General features: G+C 45.9%; 1 protein-coding gene across 1 annotated transcript; it reads right to left on the bottom strand.

Moving 5' to 3' along the window:
* Positions 1-284: 284 nt before the first annotated feature.
* GJA5 (gap junction protein alpha 5) lies at positions 285-3,345 on the bottom strand. Its single transcript, XM_032151639.2, has one exon. It carries the CDS (start codon positions 3,310-3,312, stop codon positions 2,236-2,238), a length of 1,077 nt encoding a protein of 358 aa, XP_032007530.1. The 5' UTR covers positions 3,313-3,345; the 3' UTR covers positions 285-2,235.
* Between the last annotated feature and the right edge of the window lie 12,887 nt (positions 3,346-16,232).

The following is a 16,232-nucleotide window of genomic DNA, read 5'->3' as shown; positions in this document are numbered from 1 at the left end:
AACTCAGTTAACAGCCCTGTGAGGTACTTAACAGCTCAGTTAACAGCCCCGTGAGGTAGATATTAATGGGGCCCAGTTTACAGATGAAGAAACCAAGGCTCAGAGATTGCCTTGCTGGAGTCCAGATGTAAGTTAGCAACTGGAATTTTAACCATTGCATGCCTGACTTCAAAGCTCTTTGCATTACTGGCTTACTGATGGGTATAGTCCAAGCACTCCCCTCCCCACCAAGTCTGCCATCCTTCTCTTGTAGTCACAGCATGAAGTGGACAACAAAAGAGAGATAGATGTAGAGACAGATTTTATTAAGACAAATTACACATTTTACTATATTTTTCCTTTCTAAAACCCTCACCACCAAAGATTGATTCCGCAGAATTTCTAATTCAAGAACACTCATTTCATAAAACATTTCAGAGACAGAAGGAGAGAAAATATTAGTGCTAGGCAATAGATTAAAAGGTGTCCCCTCCAGGGACCTGGGATGATCAGACATTCCTTCCTAAATGGCATCCTAGTCACTTTCCTCCACTTCTCCACTCTCATTTTTCTTTCCACCCAACAATAGCATCCAAGTGTCAGCAGAGGGCCCAGAGATGGGCAGGTAAGTCAGAGGTTAAACCTCCTTCTGAGCCTTTACCCTCCTCTGTCCCAACCTCTTGTGCCTATCTGTTTAGGTTAATAACTGCCAGGCAGCCGGAGAGGAGAGCAGGAAGACACAAGTTTCTCTGTGGTTTCCTTTCCTTATTTCAGGACTCCCCTAGCCTTTACCCATCCTATCAGCATGCACACACACACACACACACACACACACACGTGCATTTTAATAATGTAATAATCACTCTGTAAGTCTCAGTATCCAATTCCAAGCATCCTTTACCTTCATCCAAAACAGCAACCCATTATGGATCCAGTGAATACAGAAACCAGGCCAGTCCCTGGGGAAGGCAAGGCTTTTCTACAGCCCCCACTTGGAAGTCTCATTAGGGGCACTAGGGAGACATAAGAATCTCTGTGCTCTTTAAATAAAGGCCCTGCCAAGAGAGCTGGAGATTCCCCTACTATTTCCATGGCCCTGCTAAAGCCTCCAGGAGGGAGAGATCTGGGGGCCTCCGTAGCTGTCATCACACCTCCTCTTGGCACTAAGTTGGCAGTCAGCAAAGGAAGTAAATAGGAGGGGAAAATAGTTTTCCAGTGTTTTCTCTCCATTTTTATTTTCATCTTCACAGCAGAATTTTTTTTTTTCCACAAGGGGAATCTGAGAAGTACAATGCTTTCTCTGTTTTAACAAGGCCTGGGGAAATTCCACTGGCCTCAGTGGCTGATGATCTGGTCAGGGTTCGAGAGAGGACAACAGCTTCTTGGATATTCCTGTTGATAAGGCCTTCGGGGAATGGCTGGGTGAACAGCCAAGGGAGAAAGGGAAGGGGTGGTTTCTATCATTGGATTGAACAGTAAAGGAGCTGCAGGGTGACAGATGTTGGCAGGAATTCCAGTGGAGTTTGTGTGTACAGTGACTCCCTAGCAGAGCTGACACCTTCACAGGCTAGGTGTACACCGTGGCAGAAGGAAAGGTTGCAACATCACCAAGGTGGCGCATTTGCCAGAGGTACATACCAAGGCATTTGTAAAGTTGAGGCTGCTGGTAAAGTTCCAAGAAGCCCTTTTTAAGACGGAGTAGAGGGAGGGGAAGCCAAGGGCAACCCAAGGCCATCTCACCACTACTCCGAGGAATGGTCCATGGAGACAACAGATTCAAGAGCACATATAATGCAAGTTCCTTGATTCATGCTCTCTATTGGCTGGGAACTTTGAGCTCTTCCTTGGAGGAGGGAGGGTGATCAGGTCAAGGAGGTAGGAACTTAGAGAACGCATTTGGTATGTTGCTGGTATGTAGAGAGGGAGTCATTCTATCCCTCTGGCTATCCCTTCCAGGCCAGCTTTTGCCATGCTTCCCTTCTTTCCCTCTACCCTGTTTCATGAGTAATCTGAAAGGCTTCGTATACTGGGTAGAGGGTGGAGAGGGAACTGCAGTCTGGGTGGGTAGTCACGTCTCTTACTATCCCAGAGCCCTGGTTATAGTTTCTAGAATTAATGAGCAACGTCACTGAGACCCGGGGCTCAAAGGAGCCAAGCAGTGATGACAGCGAGAAAGCATCAGTTCAGAAGGGGCACGTCTTTCCTCTCTGAGCCTCCTTTGTTCCCACCTGGTCCTGGTCCTCCCATAAAGGAGGGTCACACTGATAGGTCATCTGACCTTGCCTTGCTGCTGGCCTTACTAAGACGTCGCTTGTCGCTATGATAGCCATGGGGAAGGCGGTGACCTGGTGAGACTCCATTGGGCACCTCAGGCTTCTGGCCGTAACAAACCTGGATGAAACCTTCCCCAGGCGTCTGCTCCTGACCTCGTACTTGCTCAGTGGCCAGGTTGTCTGTGTTTTGTTGGGAGGCCATATTATTGTTGAAGGGATTGAAGAATTTTCCTCCAGGGCCATTCTCCAGGCACTGATTAAAGTCGGGGGGTGGTGTGCAGCTCTGGACTACGCCCACAGAGGGGCCAGACAGCTGGCACTTAGCCATGTGCTGCCGCGGTTTGACAAATCGCTGTCTGATCTTCTTCCAGCCCAGGTGGTAGAGTTCAGCCAGGCTAAGGAGGAGGGACAGTGCAGCCACAGCCAGCATAAAGACAATGAAGACATTCTTCTCTGTGGGCCGGGATACGTAACAGTTGACAGGGTGGGGACAGGGACTCCTGCGGCAGACGTGCAGGGTGGTCAGGAAGATTCCGTAGATGAAGTACTGGCCCACAATGAAGCCCACCTCCATGGTGGTGCGGATCAGGATGCTGCACACATAGGTGTTGAGCAGAGTGCCCTGGAGGGCAATCCTTCCATTCCCTTCCTCCCAGCATGACAGTTCTGCCTTCTCTGCTACCGGGTACTCGTAAGAGCCAGAGCCCTGGACTTCTTTGGCCCTCTCGGCCTCCCGTAGCTTGCGCTTCTCCTGCATGCGCACAGTGTGCATGGCGTGGCCCATGTACACCAGAGAGGGCGTGGAGACGAAGATGATCTGCAGCACCCAGTAGCGAATGTGGGAGATGGGGAAAGCCTGGTCGTAGCAGACGTTCTGGCAGCCAGGCTGAATCGTATCACACCGGAAATCAGCCTGTTCATCTCCCCAGGAAGACTCAGCAGCTGTGCCCAGCACGAGCATACGGAATATGAAGAGGACAGTGAGCCAGACCTTGCCTACCACGGTCGAGTGCTTGTGTACTTCCTCCAGGAAATTTCCTAGGAAGCTCCAATCGCCCATCTTGGCACAGCCAGGGAATAGATGCCAAAACTTCTGCAAATGGGGGAGAGAGAAAGAGAGAAAAGGAGAAGGATGTTCTGTGAAGGTCTGGAATGTCTATCATGTTGTGGGATTCCACTGGTCCATCCAATGGGTTCTTTAAGAAAATGCAACTCAGAAGTCAAAGCAACGAAAGAAAAGCTCATTCTCCTTTCCCAGCAAAAATAAAAAGAAAGAGAAGATTCAAAGTAGCCATATTAGCAAAATTAGAGCATGGCTGCCACACTTCAACGGATCTAGAAATCGTGGTGTGTGTTACAATATGGATTCTGCTCTTGCCCCAGTAATTCTACTTCAGGAGATCTGGGATGGCCCCCAGGAATCTGGATTTACAACAAGCAGCCCAAGTAATTCTGATGCAGGCAGTGAGGGACCGCACCTGGAGAAACACGAGTATTAAAAAGAACACAGGACTGTGGTCTGCAAATGTGACTCTGGGCATTTACCTCACTGAGTCTGTTTCTTCATTTATCAAATGGGGATGGGAATAGCTGCACCAGAGAATTCTGAGGATTAAATGATATGAGGTGTGTGATATTCTGAAAATCATTCCACAACTGTTCCAAATGTTTAAATGGCTGTTGGATGGAAAAGGAATTTTTTTATGGCTCCAGAGGGCAGAACTAGGTGGAGGAGGAAAGAGTGAGGATGGGATTGGCAAATTTGGCCCCTCAGGAAGCACTCTGCAAAAATCAGAACTGTCCAGCATGGACCAGCTGTGTTGGGAGTTGGCAAACAAAAAGTGTGCTTTGGTCACACCAGCTAACGGTATCACAGATGAGTGCTCACTTCCCCTGGCTGGTAAGGCAATGTTAATCTCCCATGCCTCAGTGCAACACAGCCATTCCAGCCACACAGCCCAGCTCGCCCGGCTGCTAAGTTTCTGTGTCTCATTTAAATAAGGTTCCCACACACCGATCTGCCCACCCTTATGTCCAGTATAAATGTCCCAAAACTTTATGTCCCTTACAAAATCCTCCCTCATCTGGCCCTTGTCTGCTTTTCCAACCTGTTCCTGCCTGTCCCCATGAGTTCCTTTTGTCCAGCCATGCCAAGTCTTCCCAAATGCCCTCCTTCTGTACCCCTACATGTCCTCTCACCCCTAGCTGAATCTCATTTACCTTTCAAAACTTAACCCAGTCATTGCCTCCTCCAGCCTTCCCTCCTCCCTCAAGCTGAGCCTCTTCAGCTCCTGTGATGGCCCCCGGGACACTTACTCGTCTCCCAGTGCTTGCCGCCTTCTGTTGTAATCCTCTGCCTGTCCGTGTTCTCCCAGTAGGGACTGTTTGAAAATGGAGACTGTCTTTTCTTCTGTATCACCAGAGCCTGGCCCAGAGTAGGTGTTTAATACATCTTAGTTGAGTGAAGGAAGGAGGGGCTGACAGGCACTGTTGTTTCCTACCCAATAGAAAACCAATTCCCTGTTTCTTGCCTGCCTCCCATTGGCAGGGTGAAAAAGCCAGGTATCACTTTCTCAATCTCCTCTGCAGTTAGTTCTGGTAGGTGAGGTATGGGGAGAATCTAAAGTAGAGGGAATGCTCCAGAAAAGGTTTTTCTACCCCCCCAGTAAATGGAGAGAGCCTCACTCAGAGTGCTCCCATCCCCCCGTGAACAAAAGGGAACCTCACTCACAGTGCTCCCATCCCCTGGTGAACAGGAAGGAGACTACTCACAGTGCTCCCATCCCCCAGTGAATAGGAGTGAGCCTCGCTTACCCCCACCGCTTCCTGCCTGTGGACAGAGTTGTATGAACCAAGATGTCTAAAGCTGTCCAGAGAATCTCAGAAATGTCAACCAGTGCCCTGAGGCCTCTGAAGCAACTCTTGAGGCTCCCTACCTCCAGGATTCTTACTTAGTGAATAATGAATGTTCTTACAGTTTAAGCCTCTAACCATTCCTAACCAACAGGATGACAAAGGTCTCGGAGGGAATGGAGCATAAATATTCCTTTCTTAAAATCATAAAACCTCAGATTTGGGTAGGACCTTAGAGGTTTGTCAAATTCAAACTTTGACCTTCATATCTTTGCTGCCAATGTGCTCCTGGTTTCTGTCTGAACATTCTTCATGCCTATGGGGAAAGATGGGGCCAGGGTGGTGCATTTCATAGTCCAGGTTTCCTCAGCTCTTGAGTTGATTGTTGCCTTGACAGGGACCAACCTCCTGGCCCTGTCTTCTCTCAGACCCCAGGTCCCCAACCTTGAGAGTATACAGAGTCCCTGGGAATGAGGGAGTTCCTGAGTGAGCGGAAAGCGTCTTATCTCTGCTCCTGTCTATATCAAAGACCCATCCAGGTCTTGAGGCCTTTCCTGTCATTTGTGATCAGACATCTGCCCCATTTCCTTAGGTGGTGAAGCGCCCCCTCTTTCAGCCTCCAAATGTGGAAAATTGTGGAGCGTGTGCTCAAAAGGAAAATGGCTGATTAGATAAGAGTTTGAATTGTCTGTCCTCTCTTCTGGGCACATGTACAGTGTTCAGCACCTTCAGGGTCAGCCACACATGTGCAGTGACTGAACTATGGTAAGTGTCTGAGAAAAAGAGGGAGGGAGAGAAGGGGAGGAATAAAAAGAAAAGAAGAAAAGGGAAGGACAAGGGGGAGTTGGAAATGGAGAAAAAGACCATGTAAGGGTTAAAAGACAGATTCAGGAGTTAGCTTACTGAGGTTTGACAAATTTCTATTACCATCTGTTGGGCTTAGATAAATGATTCAATCTGTGTTTCACTTTCCCCACCTGCAAAATGGACTACTATTAACTCATAGAGTGCTGTGAGATGATGCATGCAAAACACTTAACACAGTGTTCAGCAAATAAGAACTGAATAAAAGGTAGCCATTACTAGCAACGAGAGCAGTGGGGAAGGATGAGAGTAGAAGGAGGGAGAAAGAGAAAGTAGAAAGTAGAGAAAGGTGTATTACAAAGGAGAAAAGAAATGGGAGCAAGAGTAGAAGGGGAGGAAATGAGAGGAAAATGGAAATAGAAAGAAAAAAAAGAAACAAATGTCATATTCTTCCAGGATTTGGGGCAAGTTTTCCACACTCAGTCCCTGAAGACTTCTCCCTTGATCTTCTCACTCTGTCACTCATTCCTTGCAAGTCCCCAAGGAAGTATAAAAATAGTTCCAGGCAAAGAATGTGACCCTTTGGTCTAGTCTGCCAAGAGGCTTGACTGCTGACTCCTTCACTGCTGTCCAAGGAATTCCACCTGGAAGAGGTAAAGCACAGGTACAAGAAAGGAACACCTTGAAAAACCAGAAAGGCAGTATTAGGAAGGATATCTATCTTATTGGGAGGGAACAAGAGAAACTATCTGAGGAGGTATAGGGGTGAGGCAGACCTCCTGGGCCCAGGCAGAGGAAATAGGGTGAAGGGTTTTTCATGTATGACTTCCTGCTGACGCTCAGGCAAGGTCAGAGAAACTTAAAATTGCTACCATGTACCAGATGCTCAGTTTATAATGTGAAAGATGCTCAGTTTATAATGTGAAAGATGCTCAGTTTATAATGTGAAAGATGCTCAGTTTATAATGTGAAAGATGCTCAGTTTATAATGTAGTTACTTTTCCAGCTACATTGGCTCCCTTTGGATACCCTATCTCAGCCAAAGAAATTTGTAGATTAGATACTCAGTGAGTTTACTGGGCGTATAGCACATAAAATACTTTGTAGATTATTATCTGCTTCTTGGCAGGAAGTGTGTTAGGAGGGGCAAAGGAAGCTGCCCATGCCATGAGTAAATGCTATCAAACACAATGGCAATTTACCTCACTGCTTTAGCAGTTATCCTCACTGGCTTCCTACCACTTAGAAAGTCCAAACTGCTTAACTTGCCATGTGAAACCCTGTACAGTCTTATGCTATCGTTTTTCCACTTTTCCACTCACACACTCAATACTTATGCTACACAATTTCCCATGTACATATACACATCTCACCATTTCTCACTCATTTATCTTGGCTTCTTACGTTCCCTCTGCCTAGAATGTCCTTTTTTAAAATTCATTTAATAAGTTTATTGAGTGGCTACAGGGTGCCAGCCATCATTCTGGACAATGAGGATACAGCAGGAAGGAGGGGAAACAAACAAACAAGTGATTCCCTGACTTCACTGAATGTAACTGCCTTTTTTTTTTTTGAGGTGGAGTTTCACTCTGTTGCCCAGGCTGGAGTGCAGTGGCGGGATCTCGGCTCACTGCAAGCTCTGCCTCCCGGGTTCATGCCATTCTCCTGCCTCAGCCTCCCGAGTAGCCCCTTAATTAACAGCAGACATTAAATACATGATTTCAGTAAAACACAATGTGTGTTAACATAAAGGAAGTATAAGGTGTTATGGGAATGTGGGGCAGGAGCCTGAATCTGGTTTATGGGTTTTGGGGAGGGTCCTAGGGAATTGTGTTCTAAAGCCCTCTGCCACTGATACAAGTTCTGAAATCAGCAAGGCAAAAAGAGATGGTCCCTAGAGCCTGGAAGAGAACCATCCCAACTCTAAAGGTTCTTCACTCGGAAACCTTCAACATCCTCTTTCAACTTGTCCTATCCTGAGATAAAGCAAATTTTGGAGGGGCCACTAGGAAACTTGTTTGGCAATAGTAACATGGTGCTTAGATAAGAGGAAGAGGGCCAGAGGAAGGATTTTGTGTATAGTGAGCATGAATCATTTTATGCTTTTATTTCATGTACTATATGGCCAATGGCCAGAAATAAAGCTCAGGCACCTACATTCTGAATCCAGTGCTCCTTTTTTTTTCGAGACGAAGTCTCGCTTTGTCACCCAGGCTGGAGTGCAGTGGCACCATCTCAGCTCACTGCAACCTCCGCCTCCCAGTTTCAAGCAATTCTCCCTGCCTTAGCCTCTGGAATAGCTGGGATTACAGGCATGTGCCACCACGCCCGGTTAGCTTTTGTATTTTTAGTAGAGAAGAGGTTTCACCACGTTGGCCAGGCTGGTCTCAAATTCCTGACCTCAGTTGATCCTCCTGCCTTGGCCTCCCAAAGTGCTGGGATTACAGGCGTGAGCCACCACGCCAGGCCCAGTGCTCCTTCTTGTGGTGGCGTTGTGGTCCCCCTACACGGCCAATGTTTTCCAAAGAAAATCATTTCAGAGCAACCCAGATTAATCATAAACTCATAGCCAGAACCTCTTCCTCTGACTCTGCAAATCTACAACAAAATGGAGAAGTCTTCTAAAATTGACCTCAGCCCTCTTTGGTGTCCCCTGAACTCCAGAAGACTGAGCATCTGGTACATGGTAGCAATTTTAATTACCATCCAGCATGGAGGATACATTCTCACACTTGGTTATGTATTTCCTTAGACTTGTTTTCCAAACATTTGTCTATCAGCCAACCTGCAAATACTTTGCTGAGTCCCCTTTATGTGCCTACCACTGTTCTGAGTAATGAGAACAGTACCAAAGAGGTGCAAGGCCTGACACACACTGGGCACTCCATGATGTCTATTAAATTAATAAAATCGACCAGGCGTGGTAGCTCATGCCTGTAATTCCAGCACTTTGGAAGGCCGAGGCGGGCAGATCATCTAAGGTCAGGAGTTTAAGACAGCCTGGCCAACATGGTGAAACCCCGTTTCTAATAAAATTCAAAAATTAGCCCAGTGTGGTGGTGGGCACCTGTAATCCCAGCTACTCAGGAGGCTGAGGCAGGAGAGTCGCTTGAATCCGGGTGGTGGAGGTTGCAATGAGCTGAGATCACGCCAGTGCACTCCAGCCTGGGCAACAGAGTGAGACTCCATCTTAAAAAAAAAAAAAAAAAAACCACACACACAAATTAATAAAATCAGGCATGATTCCTTCTGTCAAGTATTTAACAGCTTTTTCTCTCAAATGGATAGTATGCTTCTCAAAGTCAAAAGCCCTGTCTTCTACTTTGCATTCTTATTGCATTAGGTTCTCTCATTTGGTACACAATAAATGCTTTCTTAATGATTGAAGAAAATGTTTGGCTAGCAGTAAGATTGCAAAGAGGTCCTAAGGAGGCTCAAGTCTTTCTTCTTAAGGTCAGCAGTAAAAATAAAACCTCACAATAAATAAATTAAAATAAAAGCTTACATACTGTTCAAAATGTGCTTCTACATTCTCTTGTTGGTTCCAAGAGAGCAGGATCATATTTGTTCTGTTCAAGACCGAATACCTTCAGAATGTTATAGACATTCAATTTTTATTGTTGAATGAATGAATCCTCATAACCACTCTGTGGGGTGATTCTTAGTGCCTGTGTTTTGCAGAGGAGGAAACACATAAAAGTGATTCGTTCAAAGAAACAATTAATGGGGGAAGAATCAGGGCTTCATTCCAGAGTTTCTGTTCAAGTCTGGTGCATGCCAGAAAGTTTCATTCCATCTCTTCTCCAAGAGTGGAGCTCATCAATTCTTAGACCTTCGAGAGGACTTCCCAGTGGAGATAACTCTGGTGTAGGAGTTAGGGGTATGTGATGTTTGTAGGGGTGTGGAGTAGGTGGAGGAGTTGCAGAAGAGATGAGGAGATTTCAGACAAAGGCGAGACTGCATGAACAAATTCATTGAAATGAAAACCAGCATGGTTTTAGAGTACAATGAGCAGAGCATGGAAGGAGAGTCTGCAGAGCAGACAGGAGCAGATTGTGGAGGGCTTTCACAGCCATGCCTAGGAGTTTGGAGTCATTCTCAACCCACATGACAGGCCATGCTTAGTCCATTATTTGCTCCTGAGGGCCTAATCTGAAGCCTCCACATGGGATTGGGGATGTAAAGGACTGCACAATTAGTAATGTCCATGCTTGTAACAGTCTTTTAGTAGTGGCTGCAGCATCAACTAGGTAGGCTGCAGATGACAGGTACCTCCCAGCACGCTTGCTGTGACTGCACCCTCATCTCTCCTGCTTAAGAAGGTATATTGCTAGTGAGTGAGGCGCTACCATAGGGATGCCTCCAAAATTCTCTTCTTTCTATTGATTCCAGTTCTGTCCTGTGGAGCCACACATAATAGCCCTTCTAATATAGTATTTTACAATAATTTCTGTGTCCCCCAAGTCAGCAGCTGGGCCTTGGGCCGAACTGTAAAGCCTTGGAGGTCTCACGCACCTGAGAATTAGTTGTTCTACAGGCCATGTATTCTCTCTCCCACTCAACCCTGAGCTCTTTGAAGACAAACTGCTTTTTTGTTCATCATTGTATTATCCTCCTGAAATTCCCTCCACTCCAAACCCCTTAGTGCTCAATACCACACCCTGCACAGTGTGGTATGTACTTTATAAAAACAACAATGGATGAATTGATAGCATTTAGGTCTCTCAAAACACCTAATGCCAAATTGATCAAGGCAATTCTTTACCAGTTGCTGAAGAAAAGGATGAGAATGCACACAGAGGCCAAGCAACACGTTGGGGCCATGCTGCATGTCAGTGGAGGGGCCTCCCTGGGAAGCTGGCATAGGGACAACTGCCCAATGACGATGGTGACCAGAACACCAGGGAGATGGAAGCCACTGAGTGTTTCTTCTACCTGTGACAGAGCCATTCTCTCAGCAGGACTGAATGTGTCTCAAGCAGAAATTCCATCACTGTGGACTACTCTCACACTGCCTCCTCCCCTCATAGTACTGGGGAACTTATCCAAGCTTGTCAAAATTAGATGACAAGACCACTCCACAGAGTCTGAGTCTAATTCTGGACAACGACACATGTTCTGGACAGTATCTAACAGATCTCTGTTTCTCAATAAAGGTTGTTATTCATAGTAATAATAACAACCCCCTGGGCCCATGCTATAATTCCACTCGCCGTTGAGTGGAATGTGGTGCAGGGCAGAGTTCACTTGTTTCCCAATTAAGAGAATTCTGTTGTGAAAGGACCCAAAGGGTTTCACTTAAAGGCTGCCTGAGAAATAGTATCAAATCAGTGCAGTTTAGTTCAGAAAGTGCTTATTGAGCTCCTCTGCCATGTCAGACATCAAGGTAGCTTTATAAAGCAAAGCACCAAGCATAACCTTTATGTCAGAACTCTTTTGTACCTTATTCATTTGTGTACATGTTTTCTGATTTCCTCTCACCCCAGTAATTTCTCCTTAAAATGGATATGTAGGGAGAATTACATGAGAAAGTGGTCTTGATCCTCAGCTACTTCAGTAATCTTTGTTATCCTTTGACATTCCCAACTACGTCTTCTAGTTTATCCAGTTACGCACAAAAAAAAGAATTTGGATCTAGGTGATAATAATAATAATAGAAATAAAATAACACTCACTGACACCTTTCTATGTGCCAGACACTCTATAAGTGTCTTTCTATATCTGTTTTCATTTGATTCTCACAACAACCTGAGGAAGTGGGGACTATTCTTTTTTTTTTTTTTCTTGAGACAGAGTCTCACTTTGTCACCCAGGCTGGAGTGCAGTGACACAATCACAGCTCACTGGAACCTTGACCTCCTGAACTCAGGTGATCTCCTACCTCAGCCTCCCAAGTAGCCAGGACCACAGGCATGCACCACCACACCCAGCTAATTTTTTGTATTTTTTTTTTTTTTTTTTTTTAGAGATGGGGTTTTTGTCCTGTTGCCCAGGCTGGTCTCAAACTGTTGGGCTCAGGCGATCTACCCACTTCGGCCTCCCAAAGTGCTGGGATTACAGGCATGAGCCACCATGCCTGGCCTCTCATCTTTTGTTGCAGGGCTTGGAGAGGGTAACTTGAGCAAGATCACACTGCTAGTAAGAGCTCCTAGCTCATCTGACAGCAGTGTCCCTGCCTTGACAACTATGCTAAACTCTATCTAAATCATTTAAAGTTCCTTCTTTGGAAAATCCTAACCAGTCAAAGGCTGGCCACTTTTATATAAGATGATTGAAGCGGGAATGTTCGTTGAGATCATTGTTCAGATAGGAAGTTGATTGTAAGTGACTGGTGCTAATTCTTACATTTAGGATTTTCATTCTTTTCCTGATTTACATTTGGGGTAACTACTTCAGCCTCAGGAGAAATGATCAGGCATATGATGTAACTGTAGCTACTGAGTCGGGCAGTGTGGGCACCTTCCTCAGAATTAGAAGTCCACTGAGGGCCAGCATCCCTGAACCTTGCTCACTGTAGAGGGGAAAGGAAGATAGAGATAAGAGAGGAGAAGAGATAAGCAAGATGAAGTACTCACTTCAGTCTTCCTCCTACTCCAGCCAGTGGCATCAATGGCAGATAATTAACTCCTTTTTAAATTTAATTATTTTATTCTGGCAAGAACAGATGGGTCCACTCAGAGACACCCTGCTGGCAGACAGTTGTTTCAAAGCCAAGGAAGTAGAAGGGAGTAAAGTGGAGAAAGAGATTCGTGCTAGGATAAATAATTTTCTTAAACCGTTGGAAGAAAAAATACTTACGAAAAGTGAATGAAAGGGAGTAGTAAATGGAGATATTAAATGACAACAAAATATTGGTAGGTCCTTATTAACTGCTCCAAACTTAGTACCCATGCAATTAATTACTAATGAAAATTCTATTATAATACCCACATTTCTTTATTATTTTCCCCATTTGTCATAGATTTATAGTGCAGTAGAGCTGAATGGAATGTAGAGATCAATCAAACTCAACTCCTTATTTTTAAATAAGATGACAAGGGTCCAAGGAAGTTAAGTAATAGTGATAACAACACTAACTTGAGTATTTCCCATGTGTGAAGCCCTTTATAACTATACTTTCTAACCCTCCCATTAATCCTGCAAGGAAAGTAGTATTGCCCCATTTCACTGATGAAAAAACAGGCTCAGAGGCTAAGTACTTGTACTAAGTGCCACAACTGGCAAATGCTGCATAAAGGGTTTGAATCCAGCTAGCCTAACTCTAAAGCCCACATCCTCTCTATGTCTCTGACAAGAGAAAGAAAACCAAGGACTAGGACTGATAGATGATGATAAGCCCGTGCCGAGAACTCCAGTCTTTTAACGCTCAGAGTTACCATCATCTATCTTTCCCACTTTACCTTGCCTCAGAAGAGACCCAGGGTTTTTCCTTTTAGCTTCTGCCTTACTGGATGGCCATCTCTTACATATGCTGTTCCTAGAATTAATTATTACACTGGGGCCCTCAGCCCACAGTGGTCAGGATTCCCAGACTCTTCGGCCTCTGCCATCATTTGGCCAGAATTCACATATAGAAAGTTATTTCCTTTTTTAGCCAACAAGTGTTCTTGGCTGCAGCAGTGTCTACTGCCTGGTTCTTGGCTGGCCAAACAGCAGGCTCTGGTGTTCCATTGATGTGAAATCATAACAAGAACAACAGAAACAGCAATTGTTAGGTGGAGGAACTTCCGGTCTCTAAGGACTAGTAGGGCTAGGACCTTGCTTGCATCACTCTCTAGTAGTGTAACCCTAGGCAAGTCACTTATCCTCCCAATTTCTAACTCATCTAACAAATGGGAATGTTTATTCATGGGGATAACGTAATGTGTGGACATGTGGAGTCACCTAGAACAGTATCTGGCATATAGGCACTCAATAATATTAGTTCCTTGTTTTCTCTTCTGACATTTCCAATAAAAACTCCTCTCAGACATGATTCAACTAGCCAACTTGATGCAGAATCTGATAGTGCTTCAGGCTGGTTAGTGACACAGCAAGGACCCTCATGTGGCACAGGTACAAGAGGGTAACTGTCAGAGATGGGAAAATTACAGACAATGGAAAGTATAGGAATTTGTCTATAAATTAGTTATCTCACAAGGCATCCAGACCTCCTGGGTCAAGGCTGGAGAATCAGGGAGGTGTAGGGCCCACTCAAATTAAGCTACTCTCATTCCTGTTTCAAGTCCAGCCTGCCTCCTAATGTGTCTTTAACTCAAGATTTTGGGCCTGGAGTTGGACTCCACATGGCTCCGTATTATAAAATGTATGCCTCTTGGGGATGCCTCTCTTCTGAGAAGCTGCAGCACTTTTGAATCTGATCACCAAGCAGAAGGCACACTCACAATGAGAGGTTTGAAGCAGGCTCAGTTCTACTTGGAAGAGAAAGAGGGGGTTGTCTACTCCATGATCTGAGGGTAAGGGACACCTTGATCCCTAGCCACCTCTGTCCTCTCCTGAGGTTCTGAATCATGGAGTTGCCAGGTTGGAGTAAGATTCGGGAAATCCCCTGTGAAAATGCAATGTCATCATTTCATGAAGAGAGGCTCTTTTCTGGTTCCAGCTGTTTCTTTGTGATCCTAGACAAGATATTTCCCCTCCCCGAGCCTCACTTTGCTCACATGTGACACAAAAGTGTAGAGGCTCTTTCATCTCTAAGTTAGAACATCTGGGGAGTCTGTAACTCGCCCAGTTGTGATAGTATGGCAAGTTAGTGGCAAAGCCAAGAAGCAAGTCCAGAGTTTCTGACTTCCAGCTTAGAGGACAGCAGAAGGAGTCCTAGAAAAAAAAAATCTGTGGTCATAAAAAACCAGCAATACCTCCTTGGAATTATACGTCGTGGGAAGCCTTTCTATTTGATAGCCATTTAAAATACTTTATTTAATCCTCATAAAACCTTATGAGGAAGATATTTATTAGCATCTTTGGCAGATGAAGAAACTGAGTGTAAGAGACATTAAATAATTTTCCCAAGATCACACAGCTAAAATCCTAGCCAAACGTGACTCCAAATGCCAAGGTTCTTCCTTCGGCCCTACCCCTCAATTAGGTAAACTCTAAGGTCCCTCTGTGATTTTTTCAGTACCTCTCATTCTGCAACCTCCTGACTCTCAGTGGGCTGTTGAATACTAAATTTTACTTGCCCATTATTTGCTAATATATCAGAAACAATTTATTCTCAAAGTGCATCAAGCTGGCATCACCAGGAGCCAGCAGCTTCCAACAATAGGAAGGAAGTCAGGTTCCTTTCCAGGAACCCTGAAGCTTTCCAGGAAAATGGTCATCTCTCCCCTTTGTCCAGCTCAACCCTTGAGCCCAGGTTGGTGCTTATGGGAGTTCGTTCACACAGAGAGCTACTGGAATCCCCAGTAAGTGAGTCCTTCCCTAGGACGGGGGCAGAGCTTTGGTCTTGGGTCTCCCTGTCCCTGAAGACGGCAGGTCATCCAGTTACTGTCCTGATTGATCCACATAGACAGGTCCCCTGTCCTAAGAGATGGGGTCAGCCAGTACCTGAGAGACCAGGCGGCACCGTGGCAGCACCCTCCACTGCCTGTGCCCCGCGAACAGCCAGTGTAGACGATGAAGAGCAGGTGGGCAGGTGGGAGTCAATACCAAAAAATGGAATTGTAGAGACACTCAAGTGGAAGAATCAGGGAGACTCAGGGAGAGATGGAGGCTAGGAAAATACAGCCAGGGGGATGGAGGTTAGAAGAGCCCTCCGTATGAGTGAGCAGGGCAGGGTGCTCTCCCGACTCAATCAGCCCTGACTCACCGTGTCGTCTCCTATGAGTCGTGCCCTTCTCTAGTCCTTGTTCTCCTTATTTGCCAAAGAAGGAGGCTGGTAATTGAAGAGATCTCTTTCAGTTCTAATGTTCTCGGACCTTAGGCAGTACTAGGAGAGGGGACAGGAGTGAGGCAGTTAAGATATAAGAGCGGTGACCAGCTTCAGGAGCCCAGCAAGCACACCTCTGGGGTTCCAAGGCAGAGACAAAGCAGGGCAGCCTGATTCTGTGATTGCTGTGGCTCTGTGAACGTCACATGTGTGGGTGAGGGATGCTCAGAGAGTGTTGGGTTGGAAGCCACAGAATCCCCTCCTGGTACTCTCTGCTCTGCAGGCTGTGGCCATTGGGACTCCTCACTGGCAGGTGCTGAGTGAGGAAAAGGCTTGGAGGGACAGCCAGGGGAGCAGGCTCCAAACAGCTCTGCTGCCCCGGGCAACCTGGCAGGAAGGTGGAAAGTTCAGAGCTGTCCCTAGAGAGCAGTGAATCAAGGGCCGGGCTGGGC

This window comes from Hylobates moloch, unplaced genomic scaffold, assembly GCF_009828535.3.
Source record: "Hylobates moloch isolate HMO894 unplaced genomic scaffold, HMol_V3 SCAFFOLD_5, whole genome shotgun sequence".
Taxonomy (NCBI): Eukaryota; Metazoa; Chordata; class Mammalia; order Primates; family Hylobatidae; genus Hylobates; species Hylobates moloch.
The sequence above is the reverse complement of the archived record's forward strand: the minus strand, read 5'-3'. Positions and strand labels throughout refer to the sequence as shown.

Excerpts from the sequence above, each read along its gene's own strand:
- GJA5 (XM_032151639.2), bottom strand. The coding sequence starts at position 3,312 with ATGGGCGATTGGAGCTTCCTAGGAAATTTCCTGGAGGAAGTACACAAG.